The sequence below is a fragment of the Ailuropoda melanoleuca genome, chromosome 17 (assembly GCF_002007445.2).
Source record: "Ailuropoda melanoleuca isolate Jingjing chromosome 17, ASM200744v2, whole genome shotgun sequence".
In the NCBI taxonomy this organism is placed as follows: domain Eukaryota; kingdom Metazoa; phylum Chordata; class Mammalia; order Carnivora; family Ursidae; genus Ailuropoda; species Ailuropoda melanoleuca.
The window spans coordinates 534,724-554,001 of NC_048234.1; the positions used below are offsets into that span (position 1 = coordinate 534,724).

Below are 19,278 nucleotides of genomic sequence, written 5' to 3' on the forward strand. Positions count from 1 at the left end.
AGACGCTCCTGGAGCGCCGGTCCCAGGCGCTGGAGTTCGCAGGCGCCTCCCGCAGCCGCCGGGTGGCGGAGTTGGGGGCAGGCGCGCCCCACCGACCCCGCGGGGTGGCCCCGCCCCGTGACCGCGGGGAGGCCCCACGGTGGGGGGCGGAGTTGGCACTGCCCCCCAATGCGCGGCCGGCGGCCCCTTCTTAAGACCGCGGAGCCTCTCACTGCCCCTCACTCGCCTCTCCCGTCGGTCTCCCTCCCGCGCTATGGCCTCGGCGCTGAGCTATGTCTCCAAGTTCAAGTCCTTCGTGATCTTGTTCATCACCCCGTTACTGCTGCTGCCACTCGTCATTCTGATGCCCGCCAAGGTCAGTCGCATCTCCGCGGACCCCGGGCGCCCTGTGCCAGCAGCTGGCGCCAACCCAGGAGCCCTGAGCTGGAGCGCTGAGCCGGGCGCCCACTCGGGAGCTCCGGGTGCTAGATGGGAGGTGCCGGCAAAGCATTTCAAGGGGCGCGGAGACCCCGGGGCGCACCGACCTTGGGGCTCACAGATCCCAGGGGGAAAGAACCCTCCGGGTGAGCACTGGAACCTAGAAGTTAGCTCAGATCTTGGCCGCACAGCCCATCCATAGGCTCGGCCCCGGCTCAGAATCTCCCCAAGTGAACCACCGCATCCCACATCTTCCCCCCCCAAATGTCACCCATGCCCACAGGGAGCCTGGGTGCCTGTCTTTCCCTCCTTCTGCCTCCTGGCTCTCCCTTAAGCGAGGAAGGACTTCACAGCTGTAGGGGGCTTCCAAGGTCAGCCAGGGAGCCATACGAAAAGATCACCACCTAAGTGGATCCCACTTTGAGCCTCAGTTTCCCCATGCGTGATCCACATTTCTTCCCTGCTCCCAAACCCTGGAAACCACAGCTGAGTCCAGATCCTCTCCTGGCTGAAAGGCGGATCGGAAACGGAGTTGGCCTTCTCAGCCTGCGGCCTGTAGCGGCTGGGCAAGAGGCAGACGCGTTCCCAGGCTCGCGCCTTGGGTGGCACGACCCAGGGCTGCAGGGGAAGCCGCGTCCCTCGCCCGGGCTGCCCAGCGTTCCCGGAGGGAGGCCGAGGATGAATGGCCTTGGCCGCAGGGCGGGGGCGGGGCCGGGAGTCCAGGCCCCGCTGGGTGCGCTGGTCTGTGGAAGCCGGTTTGGCAGAGGCCCGAGCCCTTTGAAGCCTTTTGTGGCTGCTGGCTGCTCCTTCCTCCTTCCCTCTTTCAGCGCCTTCTCTCGAGCCCAGACAGGAAACCTCCGGTACCCCCCCCCCAGGCAGTTTGGGAAACAGAGGAGCTCTTGAGGGGATGCTGTGCGGGCAGTCCTGGGCCGGGGGAGCTGGGCGGGGCGAGGAGGTGCGTCAGGAAGCCCACCTGCATGAGAAGTGTACTTCCAGCATTCGCTCATCTTTGTGACCTCAGACACCACCCTGTGCTTTCTGGGCCTTGGTGTTCTCATCTGTACAATGGGCAAGGAGGTTTGGTTCCGACGGTATGACTTTGNGGCAGAGGCCCGAGCCCTTTGAAGCCTTTTGTGGCTGCTGGCTGCTCCTTCCTCCTTCCCTCTTTCAGCGCCTTCTCTCGAGCCCAGACAGGAAACCTCCGGTACCCCCCCCCCAGGCAGTTTGGGAAACAGAGGAGCTCTTGAGGGGATGCTGTGCGGGCAGTCCTGGGCGGGGGGAGCTGGGCGGGGCGAGGAGGTGCGTCAGGAAGCCCACCTGCATGAGAAGTGTACTTCCAGCATTCACTCATCTTTGTGACCTCAGACACCACCCTGTGCTTTCTGGGCCTTGGTGTTCTCATCTGTACAATGGGCAAGGAGGTTTGGTTCCGACGGTATGACTTTGGATGCCAAAGCGATGATGCCAGTTCCTAGGATGGGGGAGGGAGGCTGGGAGGTCCCTTGGGTGGGCTGAGCATAACCCTGGTGGGGCCACAGACAGCAGATCCAGCTGTGGGTACCCCCCTCCCCGTGCCGCCCTGACTGGGAGCAGCCCTATTTCCTCTGCAGAAAGGGGGAGCCCGGCAGGAGAGTGGACTTTAGCTGTGCTGGCTGGGAGTGATGTCCCCTGGGATGATGATGGTAGCTTGGCTGAGCCCCTGCTCAGGGGGAGTGTGACCGAGACCCCAGTCCCACCCTGACACACACACCCCTGTACACACCCGTGTGCATGCACGCAGGTGGGTCCTGAGTCGGGACCCTCTTCTCAGGGTGTGTATGCGGGTCAGGGACCTGCCCTGGGAGTGAGAGTCAGGCCAGGGAAGGAGAGACAGCGGCGGGGGAGGGGAGGGAGTCGTTCTAAAGGTGGCCTTCAGGTGCTTTCCCTCTGGGGGATCAGGCGCCTGGACCCCTGCGTTCTTGTGTTCTCGGCTTTGTGCCTCCTGTGTCGGTCCCCACGCAAGAGCTCCCCACCCCCACCCCCATGGCGGCAACGTTGTGCAAGGAAACCCAGAGGTGCTGGGCACAGGGCAGGGCTTCTGGGAAGCCAGCAGGCTCTTGGCAGCATGGGCTGCCCTGACCGAGTGGAGCAGTGGCTCCCAGCATGGCCACCCTCCGCTGGTGCGGGGCCCCTCCGGGCTTTCCTCCTAGTCCACCTTGCTCCCCCCCCCCCCCCCCCCCCCCCCCTCCCCCCTCTTNCATCTCTGCTCCACTTTTCTGCTTTTCTCTGGGTCCTTTCTTTAAAAGATCGCTTTTTAATAAGATAGACAAGACATTCATTGTGCTGTTTGTTTTATTGAAATTATTTAAAAATTCTTGTTTTCAAGGTCTGTAAAGTGTAGAGTAGAAATGAAAACACCCTCAAAGGCTGTAAGTCACACCCACACACAGATATGCTCCCTTACCTACATTTTCCCAAAGCACCGTGTGCTGGACACCCTTGCTTGTTAATAATTACACAAATAATGAGCCGCGGTTTTATTCAGCTGTGCATTGAACATATAGCTGTTGAGCCCACTAGGAGCTGGGGCTGCCCTGTAAACCCCACTGTCCACCTCGCTCTCAGCACTAAGCGCTCTTCCAGGCACTGACCCCGCCGGTTCCACGCGGCGCCTCCAGGAACAGTGCCATGAAAACTGGGGACACGTGCCGCTGTTTCTGAGTTTAGACGGTAAAGGCCAGCAAGCGCTTTCTGCACGCGGGACGTTAATGGGTACCCTCGAGGGAACAAGGCGGGAGGGGGCCGGGGCCGGGGTGGGGGCTGTGGTTTATCGGTGCCGGTGTGGAGAATTGTGATAAAGAGGAGGATTTGTGGACTGTGTTGCTGGGTTTTGTGGGGTTTTTTAAAGGTTTTATTTATTTATTTGTGAGAGAGAGAGAGCACGAGTGGGAAGGAGGGGCAGAGGGAGAGGGAGAAGCAGCTCCCCACTGAGCAGGGAGTCCCCCAGGACCCCGGGATCATGACCTGAGCTGAAGGCAGACTCTTCACCGACTGAACCTCCCAGGCGCCCCTGTTTGTAAATTCTCTATAATGCACCCCCTTATTGGCTGCCCCTGGAGGGCATCACTCCGACTTCCCCCCGCCCCCCGGCCAGCACCAAGGTCCAGAGACATGTGGGACGCTGAAGGCCAGACAATGGCAGACAGTGGACATGGCTCAGGTGTGTGTGGTGGTGAAGCCTGGGCTTCTAGCCGCACCACAGTCCTGCCCGGAATCCCGTGGCTCTGACCAGCATTGACCCCTGCGAACCCTGAGCAAGGTCTGGAGACGCTTGGTACGGTCACAACTGGGGAGGGCTCTCCTGCGTCTCGTGGGGCAGGGCCATGGATGGGGCACCCAGCACCGCTCTGGCTTGGCTCCCACCCACCCCCGCTCCACCCCCGCAGAACCGTCAGTGCCAACACGTCGGCTTCGGACAGTAGGCAGGTGCCCTGGGCGCTCCTGGGCGGCTGAAGCCGTGTTTCTGTGTTGTGACTGATAACGCAATCCAGATGAAGAATTTCCGGGTCTTCGTGCGATGTTCCGTGCATGCAGTAGGTGCTCTGGTGGGTGGCAGGAGAGTGATGGTGCACAGGTGCGCTTGCTGTCAGGGTGACAGCTCGGCTCTGCCGGCCCGCTGCCCTCATAAGCGCTGGGGCAGCGTGTCCTGAGTGTCAGGCCCGTGCTGCGTGCTGAGGACAGAGCGGATCCACCAACACAGGTTCTCTCTGGTGGGGCACTGTTGGGTGTGTGTGCTGGGTGGGGGCCAGACAGGGGCAGCCCAGGGCGGGAAGTGCTGGGGGCACAGAGCCAGGCCATGGTGGGCGGGGTGGGGGAAGGCGCCCGAGGAGACGTGGAGCTGGGTGGCGCACACTGCCTCCAGGCCAGGGGTAGTGTGAGCCAAAGTGTGGGTGACAGAGAGCCCTGCCTCAGGCACTGCCAGGGGGGTGGGGGACTCGGGTGCCAGTGGGCAGGGAGTGGGGCTGGACGGGTCTGCACGGCCCGCTCCTCACAGAGGGCCTCCCAGGTCATGCTGAGGCATTTGGGGTTTGTCCTGAGGGCAACAGGAGCCTTTTAAAGGATTCCCTGAACAGATTTGCAGGTTGAAAGAGGGAGCCATGCGGTTCTGGGCGTGGGGAGGTCAGATTGGGAGGACCCAGGTGGAGATGTGGCGGGCAAGGTGAAGATGTGAGGGGAAGATGCTGGAGAGCCAGGGGTAGGAGCTCTGGGTGTTGGCCGCTGATTTGGTGGGGGGGGGGCTGGGAGGAGGGAGAGGCTGGTCTGGGTGGGCATCGATGCTGGCATTGAACAAGCTGGTGCCCAGGGAGATGGGTGGTATTATCCACATCCCCAGAGGTGATGAGATTCAGGACCAAAGAACTTACACCACGCACGCAAAGTCCCACAGCTCGCAAGGGGCCAGCCGCGGGCTCACACGGGGACCAGGTCCGCCTCACCGCAAAGCCAAGGTCCCAGTGGCTCCGTGGCCACAGGGCAGGGAGACGCAGCTCACCCAAGATGGAACACCAGGAGGAGAGCTCCAGGCCTTTGCAAGGAGAGATGCAGTGAGAACACCGTGTACCGTCCTCTCCGTGGTAATAAAAAACACCCCTGAAACACCGGGTTGGCAGTTTGCGGAATGAGCCGGTTTGCAGGGACTCAGGGCAGCCTTTTCAGAAGAAATTGAGTAGAAGCAGGCGCTGGGGCATTGTGGGGCGACTTGAAATAGGTGAGCGGAGAAAGTGGGTGCCCCCAGCCCGAGGGACGGCAGAGAAGGCACATTACCTCCACCGCAGGAGGCCGGAGGGGAAAGAGAAGCACCTGTCAAATCTGGAGTGTTCGCAGCTGTAAGGCTGATCCAGGTGTGATTAAAAACGGTGCAGACCTTCCTGGACTTCAGGCAGGGCTGCGTCCTGGGAAACCCACCATGCACGCAGCATGGCTCCGTCCGGCCCGCAGCACCCAGGACACTCAGCACACGAGCCTCCAAAGGGGGGGTGTCCTGACCGAGAGCACCAAACAGAAGGGCCGTGTGGGTGCTGTTGGCCCGGAGAGCGCGCAGCCGCCCAGCGCCGTGAGGACACTGCCCCGCGTGCGGAGAGCCCAGGGAAAACGCAGACTCCGAATGAATTCTAAGCAGGGCTCCTACCGCATCCGTAACCGGCTTCGGAACCACTGCCGGGTGCGAGAACGGCCCAGGGGAGCCGTTGGAAGCGGGGGAGCTCTGCGTTCATCTCCTCCCCTCTCTCTCACACCCTCTCTCCTACCCCTTCCTGGGGCGCTGGGGGGGCTTGCTGAGCACGGCAGCTGGGGGGCAGGGGCAGGAGGCCCTCGTCAGTGGGGCCTGGCCCTTCCTCAGGGTTCTGCGCCCCGAGGCTGTGCTGGCAGGGCCGCCCGCGGGCCTTCCCTCCGATGCCGTCACGCTGTTCCGGTGACCCGTGCTGGCTGCCTCCCCGGCTCGCTGGGGTGGGAAGCGGGGTGCCCGCCCGCGGAGGCCTCAGGCCGTCTCTTCAGTTCGTCAGGTGCGCCTATGTCATCATCCTCATGGCCGTCTACTGGTGCACGGAAGTCATCCCCCTGGCCGTCACCTCCCTCATGCCCGCCTTGCTCTTCCCGCTCTTAAAGATTCTGGACTCCAAGCAGGTGAGCAGCCCCAGGCGGCTTCCCGCATCCCCACCGTGGCGCACCCTCCCAGCCCCTCAGAGCTGCCTGGGCCGTGGGGGACCCCCGCGCCTGGCACGGAGACAGACCGCGTGACCACCCATCCCTACTCTGAGTGGCCCCTGGAGTCGGTCCCTGGTCTGGGTACCCGTCTCGGGGACCGGGGGGCCCGGGGCCGCCCTGACAGGCCCCGTGCTGTCCTCCAGGTGTGTGTCCAGTACATGAAGGACACAAACATGCTGTTTCTGGGCGGCCTCATCATGGCGGTGGCCGTGGAGCGCTGGAATCTGCACAAGAGGATAGCCCTGCGCACGCTGCTCTGGGTGGGGGCCAAGCCTGCGCAGTGAGCACGCCTTCTCTCTCTGGCCCGGCGACGGGGCGGGGGGCACAGACCAGATCACCCACAGGCCTGCGCTGGCCACGGGCTTCCCTGGGCTTGGCAGGCAGGTGGCCCCCTGGCTGAGCAGTGACGGTCAGCTGGGTGACCGGAGGGGCGTGCGAGCAGCAGTGGGCAAGGGCTGTTTGAATGCAGGGCAGACTGGGCACCGAAGGCCCCTCGCATGGATGCAAGCCTTCCTGGGGGTAGGGCTGCCCCTTCCCCAGGAAATAAGGCATTGGAGGCTGGATCAAGCCCTGCCTGAAACTCCAGTTGAGCCCCCGTGGGGCCATGAAACACCATATCATTCATTCGTTCCTGCAAACTCTGGCCCTCGTCCTGGCCTGGGTCCCAGCCTTCGATCTTATGGGTCCATGAGGCCCACTGGCTCGGACAGCAGCTGGGACCTTGGTGCAATGCACAGCCCTGGACCCCTTCCTCAGGCTGATCGGTGACCCAGGCAGGCACCTGGCCCAGACAGGCACGGAGACCATAGGCAGCCGAGTCCCATTCTGCCAGGCCCCACGAACGCCTTCTGTTCCTGGCCCTGGAGGCACGGAGCAGAATCAGCCCCTTCCCCAGCTCACAGTGGAAGGAGGGAGCAGATGTGGAAACAGTCTGGGAGTCCAGCCGGGGACGTGTGTCCGAGGGAGGATGGAGGACTGTGCTCAGCCCTAGCTGCCGGGCGCGTGGAGGGAGGCCACGGGGAAGGGAGGTTGGGGGACAGGTTCTGCAGACCACGAGGAGTTCATCTCTCGTGGGTGACAAGGTAGACACTGGGGGAAGATGGGGTGTTGCAAGTGAAGGGAGCATGTTTCCTGAACGGTTTGTGGACCTGGTCCCCCACCATGTGGGGGGGGCATGGAGAGAGGTGGGGTCAGCCCGGAGGGAAGTCTGGCTTCCCCAGGCCCCTTCTGTGGCTCCCTGCCCTGCACTGGGGCCAGCTCTCCCTTGCGAGGTGGGAGCCCCTCAAGGCCGTGACTGGGTGTCAGGCCTTTCGGTGCCCAGGAGCCAGCCGGGGACATCGGTAATGTTGCCCCACGGCTGTGCTCCCCGCCCCCTACACCATCCCGTCTTGAACTGGCTCTGTCCCCTGGCTTCCCCGCAGGGGGACCTAGTCCCCCGTGGCTCCCAGGGGCTGGGGGCGGAGGGGCTGGGGGTTTCCAGCTCTCCCCCCGTCCCTCCTCTGCAGGTTGATGCTGGGCTTCATGGGCGTCACGGCCTTTCTGTCCATGTGGATCAGCAACACGGCCACCACGGCCATGATGGTGCCCATCGTGGAGGCCATGCTGCAGCAGATGGAGGCCACCAACGCAGCCACTGAGGCCAGCCTGGGGGCCCTGGAGCTGGCGGACAAGGGCAAGGCGGGTGAGCTGCCAGGTGAGCCCCTGGCCCGGGTGCCGCGGGGCCCACGAGGGCTGCTCTCCTCTCTGCCACCTGGAGCCCTCCCTCAAACAGGAGGAACACTTAGAAAAGGCTGCTTTTGTAAGTTTTAGGAACGTGACCGTTGCATGAAAGTTAGACCCTGTGGTAGATCCCACGCGTGGTTTCTGCCAGCCACACAAGTCGGCGCTGTCATCGGATTACTCACCAGGGCATCTTTCGAGCACCTCCTGGGTGCCCCCCACCCCTTCTATGCCTCCTCCTGCTTGGGGGGCCCTCTGCTCCCACAGGTGTTGGGGTGGGGGCCCCATGCTGGCTTCCCAAAAAGGCCCCGAGATCCGAGATCCGGGGAGGTCGGAGACCACCTGTTTTGTTCTCTGCCACATTCGCGCCCCATCCCCAGGGCTGCGCTCCCCCGCGCAGGTTCCAGCTACAGAGATGCAGGGGGCTGGGGACCGTGGAGCCCAGCAGGCCAGGGCCAGAGGCCCCTGGCACAGCTCCTCTGACTCGGGGATGCCTTACCAGACACTGGGGGTGCGAGGAAAGGGACAGGACTCGCTGGGGGAGAGGGCCGGTGAGATGGATCTGGACCCCCGCCCTGGCCCCCAGTGGAGGGAACAGCGGGAACAGAGACAGGGTGGCAGGAGGGAAGGGCGTGTGTCTGAGCTGCCGGCTGTGTGCGGAGCCCCGTCCCGGAGAAGGAGGCGGCCGCGCACCGCGGGGGCTGGGGGCTGACCTGTGGGAGCACCAGGGGCGGGAGGCCCGTCCCATCCTCAGGGCAGGGCAGCAGGGCGGGGTCAGGCGCTGGAGCCGGCGGCTCGGCTCACACTGGCTCAGCCCATGGCGTGCCCCCCACAGGGAGCCAAGTGACATTTGAAGGCCCCCCGGAGGGGCGGCAGGCCGACCACGACAGGAGGAGCCTGTGTAAGGCCATGACTCTGTGCGTGTGCTACGCGGCCAGCATTGGAGGCACCGCCACGCTGACGGGGACGGGACCCAACGTGGTGCTTCTGGGCCAGATGCACGAGTGAGTCGTGGGCATGCCTCCCAGGGAGGTGAGGAGGGCCTGGGGCGCCCCCACCTTTCCTTCCTGCCGCAGCCCCGCACCTGCCCGGGACCCCACGGGGTGGGGGCTGCTGTCCACAGGCCCGGTTGCCTTCTGCCCTGGGGCGAGTCCTGCCTTTCATCCGCGACGCTCGCTCAGACAGGGAGTGTGCTCCGAGCACTGAACTAGGGTCGTGGGAAATGACAGCGTGGGGCCAGACGTGGGTCCTGGGTCACAACTTGCAGAAAACAGACGCCCCCTCACAGCTGGCTCGCTGACCTTGGCTGTGAACGGTGGTGTCAGCGAAGGGTTAGGGGTCAGGTTACTTGTTGCCTCCAAGTGCCCTTGGGGGGCCCCAGGTGGACCACAGGGCTGGTGGGGCTGGGATCGCGGGGAGGCCGGCCCCGCCCGTGGGGCCCTGAGGGTCAGTGGATGGCAGCCGATGCGGATTCCCGGGCAGGTGCACGAGGGTTCCCGCGCAGACGGGAGCCCTGGACCAGGCAGGCGGGGCCGCTGGGAGGTGGGAAGGAGCCGAGCCCGCAGACACTTGAGGCCCAACACGCAGGCGGTTTTGATCTTGAGAGGACTTTCTGTAATGATAGCCTAGGGTTCTCCCTGACGTCCGCCGGGGCAGCGTGGGGAAGGCTGTGTCTGCTTCCACACCCGCGGGCTGGCCGAGGGAGCTGCTCCTGGGGCTGGAGGGCAGGGCTGCAGCTCAAGGGACCCCCTGCCAGCTCAAGGGACCCCCTGCCAGCCCCAGGGAAGGTCCCCCCAACCCCGTGCCGCCCTGGGGAGCTCTGGAGAGTCACTTCCCCCCAGGAGTGGGCTCTGAGGGGTCCGGGGAGCCCCAAAACTCTCGCCCAGCTTCCGTGTGCACGGAAGTGCGTTATTTTGGAGGGATGGGCCCTGACTTTTGCGAGGCCCCCGGTGCGGTATGGACCTGCAGGCAGGGCGGTCGGCTGCTCCCCAGGCGTGTTTTGTGTGTGCCAAGGGGCCCAACTGCCATCCGGTGTCACCCCTGCCGCCCTGGCCGTGGAGGTGGGACCAGCGTCTCTCCCTTCGTTCAGGCTGTTTCCCGCCAGCAAGGACCTGGTGAACTTCGCCTCCTGGTTTGGGTTTGCCTTCCCCAACATGCTGGTGATGCTGCTGCTGGCCTGGCTGTGGCTCCAGTGCGTGTACCTGAGGTTCAGGTGAGCACGCGCCGTAACCACGACCCCCACCCGCCACCGCCCCGCAGAGAGCCAGCCTCTAACCACGCCCCTCCCCCCAGAACCAGCCTCTAACCACGCCCCTCCCCCAGAGAGCCAGCCTCTAGCCACGCCCCCTTCCCTGAGGCCAGACTCTAGCCACGCCCCTCCCCCTGAGCCAGACTCTAGCCACGCCCTCTCCCCCTGCAGAAAGCCCAGACTTGGCCGGGGGCTGCCAGGTCCTTCCTGTCCCGCCCTGGCCATTTGTCCAGGTGTCCCCTGCTAGTCTGGCCGCCCCGGCCGCTTGCCTTGCCCCTGCACCTGCTGCCCTTCTTGCTGGAAGGCCATTCCCTACCTTCCGGCCTTCCCACCTCCTCGGCCTCAAGGCCAGCTCGGACGCACCTCCCCCTGCACCGCCCCCGGCAGCGACACAGGTCCCGACTTTGCTGCCCCCACTCCGTTTCGGAAGAGCTGCTCCCTGGGTCCCGGGCCTCCCTGGGAGCTGGCCCCTTGGTGCCCAAATGCTGGCGCCACCCCTCCCGTGACTCGCACGCCTGTGGCGGGCGGGCCCTCTCGGTCCCCTGCAGCCAGCCTGGCTCCTGGCCCCGGCATGGGGGGAGCAGGTGTGGGTCGAAGCTGCTAAGAGGACGCTTGTACCCTGTGCAAACCTATACTTGGCGGCCCGTGCCCATCAATCCCCTCGGGGCTCCAGCCTCAGGGCCTCATCTGAACCCAATTACCTACGAAGGTCTCGCCTCCTGATGCCATCACACTAGGGGGTGGGGCTTCCACCTGTGACCGTGGGGGGACACAGTTCATTCCATAAGGGTCCCCTCCTGGGGAGACCGAGGCCTGCTGCCCTTGACCGCCCTGAGGCCCAGGCACAGCATGAGGTGGGGGGGCTGCCCTAAAGCCCCGAGGTCCACGAGGTCCACTGAGTTCCCTGCAGGGCGAGCAGGGGCCCTGGGCTGGCTCCAAGGCCACAGGGGCACCACCAGCGTCCAGACTGTCACAGGCAGGAACCCCAGCAGAGCCTGCCCAGCCTGGTGTGGCCCCCGCCGGCCTTCTGATGGGGAGTCCGCCTGAGGCCGTGTTCAGCCAGCCCGCCGCGCCAGCTCAGGGGCCCTTGATGACCTGACCTGGAGCATGGTTGGGCGGGGGGCAGCCCCCAGGTAGCCTTGAACAATGTGAGCGGCAGCAAAGATGTTCTCGGGCCCAGGCCACGCCTGCCATGTCCTGGCCCCTGTGGCCCCAGCCCCCAGGCCTCGTACAGCCAGCACCTGCCTCAGCTGTGGGGATGCCCTTTCTGTCACCCTCACTTGGGTCCCCCCTGGGCAATGTCAGGGTGACTGCCTCCGGGCCTCATCCAGGAAAACTACCCTCCTGGGTTCACAGCCCCAGGGACCACGGGCCCCCCAGGACTAGCGGGACATTATCGTTGGCTTGCACCCAGCTTTGCTAACCAGGCTGGACCCCTGCCCTCCCGTGAAGTCTGTCCCAGGGCCCGGGAGGGACTCCCAGCAGGGAGGGCTCTCTCAGGACAATCCTCTTGGCCTTCAGCCTGCCTGGGGCTGGAATGTCCAGACAATCCCACAGGCCTGCATCCTGGGCACCGATGGCCCTGGCCGGCCCCTCCCCATGGCCGAGGTACCCTCAGCACCTGTCCACAGACCCCTCCTCCGCCCATCCCTGATGCCGGCACCCCAGGCGAGGTCCTGCAGGGCAGCCTGGGCAGGCTGCGGGTGGCTGTGACCACTGGTCCCCGGGGAGCCCCCAAGAGCAGGGCCACCATACACCTGTGCCCCCCCCAACCACAAGCTCCCACCCTGCTCCTGCCTGGCCTGGGCTGCTTAGACCTGTCCTTGTTCTTTGTGTCCTCTTGAACCACCTGTGATGGGGGTTGGCATCTCAGCTCCGGGCCCCGGTGGGACCACCCCCCGTGAGGAAGACCTTCCCCTCAAGTTGGCTCCAGAACTTCTCCCGGCCATCCCCCAGATGACGGGAGCCGCCGGTTCCCAGGCGACCAGGCACCTGCCATGGCCCCCTTACCAGGGGCGGCCCTGCCTCTGCCGATTTCTGCCTCCTCGGCCCCTGTCCGCCCCTCCCCCTGCCCCTCGGCTTCCGCTCCTGGCTGTCCTTCTCCCGTCTTGCCTCCACTGGCCCTGAGACCCCGTTCAGCCTGGCCCCCACACCGGTGCCCTCCGACCGCCTCGGAAGCCCCCTCCGGTTCTGGGGGCACCCTGGGCCGTGCGCTGGGCACACATCACAGAGACCGTCCCCCACTGCGTTCTGCGAGGCAGGGCCGGCAGAGGTTGGAGACAGGACCGGGGAAGGGGCTCGCTCGAGGCTGCACCGTGTGCCCTTCCACCCCGTCCTGCTGCCCAACGTGCAGCCTTCCATCTGACCGTCCGACCGGCCCTGTGCCAGCCGGCCTGCCTCACTGGCCTCTCGTCTGTGCACCTTCTAGTTTTAAGAAGTCCTGGGGCTGTGGGCTGGAGAGCAGGAGTCAAGAGAAGGCTGCCTACAAGGTGCTGCGGGAGGAGTACAGGAAGCTGGGGCCCTTCTCCTTCGCCGAGGCCAACGTCCTGCTGTGCTTCCTCCTGCTGGTCGGCCTGTGGTTCTCCCGGGACCCCGGCTTCATGCCCGGCTGGGTGTCGCTGGCCTGGGACGAGGGCGAGATGAAGTAAGTCGCAGGCTCCCTCGTCCCGCGTTGAGTTCTGCCGCTCCCTTTCCTCTCCCGGGTCTTCTCGGCAAGCCCGCAGATGCGCCCCTGATGGCCAGGCAGGGGGGCCGGGCTGTGACAGGGAGGTCTTGCCAAGCCAGGAGCTCTGCCATCTTTCCTCCCTCTGAAGGCAGACGTCCGGGGTCTGGGGCCTTTGTCGAGACCTGGCGGAGAGGGCGTGGGCTGCTTCCCTCCAGGTGGGAAGGAAGCGAGGTTCCTAGACGAGGCAGGCGACGCGGGCGGGGGATACCCGATGTTACACCTGTCCCGTAAGAGGGTCTGCTGGGTTAGCAGCCGGGCCCTGGCAGGCACCCCGGGAACCCAGGGTTCTAGACAGTCTGAGGAGAGCACGTCGCGATGTTCACTCACGGAGCCATGCAGACTGAGAGGGGAGCAAGCAGGTCAGGGTCGCCCCGCTGGGGGCAGAGCTGGGCCCAGACGTGGCTGTCCTGGCTTCCAGCCACGGTTTCATCCGTACAGCGCTCCCGACGTTGGCCCTTGGCGCTCCAGTCCTCACGCTCAGTGCGCCTTTGGACACAGACTAGGTTTGAGGAGTGGGGGCCCTGAAGCTAGCTGGGCATGTCCTGTGTGCTCTCCCCTATAGGTATGTGTCTGACGCCACCGTGGCCATCTTCGTGGCCACCTTGCTGTTTGTCATGCCTTCGCAGAGGCCCCAGTTCAACTTCCGCGGCCAGACTGAGGAGGGTAAGGCTCTGTCCTGGCCTCGCGCTCATCAGGGTGCCCCCCCCACCACCGAGGGAGGGAGCCCCACCCTGTCGGAGAGGCCTGGCTAGACTGCCACGTCCAGGCAGGGGGCGTTCGTCAACCCTCCCTGGGACTGTTCAGTGCCAACTCTCTTCTCTTGTGCCCTTTACACGTCGGAAATCTTATCAGTATCACATCAGGACAGAAGAATATTCCCGATTTCCCTCAATGCCAGCAGTGTATTTTCGGTTTCTCTCTTCCCGTCTTTGCTAGGACGCGTGTGCACACGGCTGCGATCCACACACAGACACGGGTCTAATTCTGGTTCTCTGTCATGTGGGTTTTCATGTTTTTACTCTGTGAACACGTCCTGTTAAACACACAGCCTCTGACTTTATTTTCTCTAATAACGGCATCATATCTCGTCAAGGGGCTGTGCTGTTCTCCTCTCAGGAAACATTCTGGCTGTTCTGAATTTTTCATTATCATAAATTAGTGTTTTCACGTGTGTAGCTTTTTCTTTGAGGGTGTTTCTTTAGGATTAATATCCAGGAGCAACGTTATTGCAAGAATATATACGTCTTAATGGTTCTTAAAATGGGTTGCCGAACTGGTTTCCAAAAAGATTGTGCAATTTCTCCGCCAGCAGGAGTGTAACAGTTCTGCCACATCTTCACCGGCAATGGGTGTTACGATTACTGTGAGTTTTAGCTGATTTATGGATAGGAGAAGGTGCCCGTTGAACTCATGGGCTTTTATTCCCCTTCATTCGATCTCTTCTGCTTGCCGATGCGGCTCTGGGTTTTGGATGTGTGTTTTTATGGTTTCTTCTCAGAAAGGAAAACTCCGTTTTATCCCCCTGCGCTGCTGACCTGGAAGGTGACCCAAGAGAAAGTGCCCTGGGGCATCGTGTTGTTGCTGGGAGGGGGCTTCGCGCTGGCCAAAGGATGCGAGGTAAGGCCCCCCTGCAGGCTGCCAGGGCCCCTATTGCACAAGAGGGCGTCAGAGAACTTTGTCCCTCCACCCACACCCCTGCGCTGTGCACTCTGGTTCAATGTCTGTCTGCTCCAGAGAGCTGCAGGTGTCTTGAGGACAGGGACTCTGTCTTGTCACCAAGGATGGGTAGACAGGTGGGTGGATGGATGGACGGACCTGAATGGAGACAGCTCTTTGAGCAATTGTAGCGATGAGTGAATGAGTGACCAGGAGAGTAAGTCAGCTGAGAGAGGCAGAGGGCTCTGTGAGGCCTCCTTTGGGGTTTGGTGACAATGACCTCGGCTTTGATTTGTTCTGGGAGGTCTCTTCCTGCCACACCGTCTCCTTCTTCTACTCGTTGGACTCTGCTCATGTAGCCGACATTTAAATACGTTTTCTCTATCAAGGTATATAGCAGCACAGAAGGAGAGGAACAACTCTTGGGAGAAAACACCCCAAAATGTAATTTTCTTACCCCCCCCCTTTCTCAATAGAGAAGAAATGAGGTGGGGAGAGAGATGAGCCCGCTTGGTGCTGTTGTCCTCCATCCATCCTTCCATCTGTCCATCTATCTATCCATCCATCCATCCCTTCATCCATCCTTCCATCCATCTGTCCATCCATCCATCTATCCACCCATCCTTCCATCCATCTGTCCTTCTATCCATCCAAACTTCCATCCATCCATCTGTCCATCCATATCTATCCATCTGTCCATCCATCCTTTCATCCATCCATCCATCCATCTATCCACCCATCCTTCCATCCATCTGTCCTTCTATCCATCCAAACTTCCATCCATCCATCTGTCCATCCATCCCTTCATCCATCCCTCCATCCATCCATCCCTTCATCTATCCATCCATCCATCCATCCATCCATCCATCCATCCATCCAGGAGGAGAATGTCATAGACAGACTTGGTCTATCTTGTTTCTTCTGTTCCTTCAGCATCTAAAATGTAGCCCAGTGCATAACAGGAACATAAATATCTTTTAGATGAATAAATCCATCCATCTGGTCACCTCTCCGTTCGTTCATCCATTATCTATTGTCACTCATTCATTCATTCATTCTTGTATTCATTCATCAAACATTCCCAGTATGTCCATGTTAGATCAGGCCTGGGAGTTACAGAGCAGGTTGATAATGTTCCTGCTCTGAGGCCTTTGCAGCCTGGAGAGGGGGTCATATCTGAAAAGCATGTCAGGAAGGAGCGATCCCTGAAGGAAGGAGTAAGCGTGCAGTGTTGAGCTCAGGAGCAGCAGAAGATGAGGCTGGTGTGGCTCGAAGAAGTCACTTCACCGGGAGTCAAGATGGGGGTGTGGACTTTATTCCGTGGGCAAGCCCTGAAGGGTTGAGTCCAGAGTGACTCAGTCTGATCTGCGCGTGGGGAAACACGCTGATGCGGGGAGTGGACACCCAGGCAGGGAACGGCTGTGGGAGAGCCAGTCGGGGCTCAGTACCTCATCTGACCCAGTCTCAGAGCGTGAGGCTCCGTGAGCGTTCTGTCCTCCCTCAGACTCGCTCCTCCTCTAAATCCTCGATTTCCAGTCGGATCCCTTTCCTGAGCATTGGGAACTGCAGGGGCCTGAGCGGTGGGGAGACGTTCGGGGTGACCGGGTGGCCGAGTGGGCATAACAGGGCCCACAGGGTGGCACCCAGCCCCCCAGGTCGGACAGCAGGTCGACGGGGAGCCCCAGGGAGCAGATCCAGGGCCAGAGAGGATGAGTTCAGGCTGGGACGTGAGTGTGACTCCGAGCCAGAATTCGGTTCGTAGGCTGGCTGGGCTGGAAACAGGTTGAGGAGACATCGAGGTGGGGATGGGGAGAGTCAGGGCGCAGGAGGGGCTGAGCTCCCTGGGGAAGGACCAGGGTCGCTCAGGCCCTCGGTGACTGTCCTCCCCCACTTTCCAGGCCTCGGGGCTGTCTGAATGGATGGGGAAGCAGATGGAGCCCTTGCACTCCGTGCCCCCTGCAGCCATCACCTTGATCCTCTCCCTGCTTGTTGCTGTGTTCACGGAGTGCACAAGCAACGTGGCCACCACCACCCTGTTCCTGCCCATCTTCGCCTCCATGGTAAGTGACCTGCTGGGGTGATGACCCTTAGCCGTCGTGGCACAGGAGGCCGTCAACCCGTGACCGTGTCCTGGGTCCCTAGCGGGACGGTGAGGTCAGGGGCCAGAGCCCAACCTCACTTCCGAGGTCCTTCTTTGTATCCCGCATATGCGCCAAAAGGTAAAGCAAGAACCAGGCCCTCAAAAGTCATTATAAATGTGGCCGATTGTTTCTCAAGCTGAGGAGACAGGGTCTGCAGCATGGAGGAGTGGGCCAGGGCCACGGGGGTGATGGGGCATCTGGCGTATGGAGGGGTGCGTGGAAAGGCGGCAGGGCAGGGCCACTGTTGGCCGGAGCCCACCAGGAAGAAATCCTGGGGAACTGGGTCTTGGGGACGGTGGGAGGCAGAGGCCGTTCAGGGAGGTTGGAGTGGCCCAGGCGCTGGGCACAGAGGGAGTGGGTGGGGTGGAGGGGCCGGGTGCCAGGCTAGAGCTCTGTGCTTTGGGCAAGAATGTACTCGAGCTGGGACCGAGGACGAGCAGGGCTTGGAGGAAGAGCAGCTGTGATCTTCTCTTGCATTTCCTTCCTCCACTCACTGCTCGGCGGTCCCGGCCTCAGGGTGGTGCAGCGGGAGCCCCGGGCTGGGGGTCAGAGGACCTGAGTCCAAGCTGTGGGGTCCTCGAACGCGGCACCTCAGTTCTCACCTGTGCTGAGGGCCCAGTAAGATGAGGGCCATGGGAATCCTCCGTGAGCAACAGCACAAGCCTGGAAGGGGCCGTGGTTGCCACTCCGGGGTTGGGAGCCAGACTCAAGTCCGTCGATTTCCCCTCGGCCGCCCCGCGTCCACATGTATGGAAGTGAAACCCGATGGTTTTCTCCTTCCATTCTGAGTGGAGATGGACGTGGTGGTCGAGGTCCGCCTCCCCTAAGCAGGCTGCTGGGCTAGCGGTGCTGGGCCCCGCCCCCAGGGAAGGCCTGGCTTGCTCACCTCCAGCCCAGAGCCAGACAAATGGGGGTTTTCACCTGAAGGCGTGGCCAGGCTTTTCTCGAGCCAGAAGCCCACAGCTCCCCNTAAGCAGGCTGCTGGGCTCGCGGTGCTGGGCCCCGCCCCCAGGGAAGGCCTGGCTTGCTCACCTCCAGCCCAAAGCCAGACAAATGGGGGTTTTCACCTGAAGGCGTGGCCAGGCTTTTCTCGAGCCAGAAGCCCACAGCTCCCCTGGAACTCCTCCCTCAGCATCCACCTGCGGGGGAGGGGCAAGTGGTGACCCCCCCCCACCCCGGCTGGGTCACAGAAGCCCATGGGGTGCAGACGCCATGCACTCAGGGCCAGGAAAAGAGGGGGTTCAGGACACAGACGGGGCTGCCTGGACCTCTCAGCCACTCGCCGCCTTTCAGAGACTGTTTACCCACAGGAACCATGAGCCGAAGCCGCTCGTGCACTTGGACTCAGCAATTTCATGTCTGGGAACGTGTCTTAGGAAGATCGTCAGAGTGCGGACAAGCCTCTATTACAGAGAGAGGCACATCCCAGAACGTTTGTTACCAAGGTGTTTTCATAGCAGCAGGGGACTGGCGAGAGGAGACAGAGTCCTACGACACAGTATCAAACTGGGGGGAATCACAGTTTTGAAGGGTACTTAAAGTTCAAAGCATCGTAGGTACACACGGTTAATAAGTGACCAAGAACCCCAGAGGGTGCACAGACCCTGGCCCTCCAGCCTCCTCCCGAGAGATAGCTTCTGCTATGAATGTCTTAGGTATCTTTCTGGATGTATCCCTCTCTCTCTCTCTCTCTCTCCCTCTCTCTAAACAAATGGCATCATTCTGTGGTCCCGTTTTGCACCGTAATGTTCTTTTCCTCTACCATCTATCAGGGATCTTCCCGTGCTGGTGGGGCAGACACAGCCGCCAGCGGCCCTGTTGTTTGTATGTTTATGTTTTATTTAACCATCTGCTTCTGTGGCGTACGGATGAGTCTGTCTCCTCAGTGTTTTGCTGATGCACAGTCGTGCGTGCGTCTGTCCTCATGTGCATGCACGTTTGCACGATGGATTGTGAATTTTGATAGAGATCGGAACATACTGTGAATTATATTGTTCATTCATTCAACATTCATTAATGAATGTCTACTCTGCACCAGACGCTGTTAGATGTGGCTGAATTTTAAGCCGTAGAGTAAAAAAGATGGGTCCCAAATTCCATATGCAAAACAATCCCGTGTGCGTAAAAACATGTGCATCACAGGCGAGAAGATGTGGGCCTTCGAGGTCTGGGGCAGGACAGACAGACGGGTGCTCACGTGGACCGCAAGGGCACACCAAGGTTCGGTGCAGTCTGAGCGGCCAGCATGATCTCTGGCACATGGTGGCCAAGAGACATACGCTGAATGAACGGGGGTTCAGAAAGGCCTCCCGGGAGGCGGCTCTGAGTTGGGCCCCTTATTGTGCAGACCCGTGGCCAAGGGTAGAGGGGCCAGCGGGACAAGGGCCCGGGGCTGGGGCTGCACACGGGGTGTTAGGGGAACGCTCTTCAGGAGCTTTCGTCCTGTGCACCCGTGACCTCGCGGCGCTGTGTTTCCCCCCAGTCACGTTCCATCGGCCTCAACCCGCTGTACGTCATGCTGCCCTGCACGCTGAGTGCCTCCTTCGCCTTCATGCTGCCGGTGGCCACGCCGCCGAATGCCATCGTGTTTGCCTACGGACACCTCAAGGTTTCTGACATGGTAACGCAGC

General features: G+C 62.0%; 1 protein-coding gene across 1 annotated transcript in view; it reads left to right on the forward strand.

The window, feature by feature from the left end:
* Positions 1–211: 211 nt before the first annotated feature.
* The window catches only part of SLC13A5 (solute carrier family 13 member 5), a 22,839-nt gene continuing 3,772 nt past the window's right edge, over positions 212–19,278 (forward strand). The window contains exons 1-11 of the mRNA XM_034647081.1: positions 212–355; positions 5,950–6,078; positions 6,303–6,439; positions 7,665–7,852; positions 8,714–8,882; positions 9,968–10,090; positions 12,555–12,770; positions 13,414–13,514; positions 14,350–14,468; positions 16,406–16,567; positions 19,131–19,268. Of these exons, the coding sequence (XP_034502972.1) occupies positions 254–355; positions 5,950–6,078; positions 6,303–6,439; positions 7,665–7,852; positions 8,714–8,882; positions 9,968–10,090; positions 12,555–12,770; positions 13,414–13,514; positions 14,350–14,468; positions 16,406–16,567; positions 19,131–19,268 (1,584 nt within the window). The 5' untranslated portion in view covers positions 212–253. The remainder of the gene's footprint in view (positions 356–5,949; positions 6,079–6,302; positions 6,440–7,664; positions 7,853–8,713; positions 8,883–9,967; positions 10,091–12,554; positions 12,771–13,413; positions 13,515–14,349; positions 14,469–16,405; positions 16,568–19,130; positions 19,269–19,278) is intronic.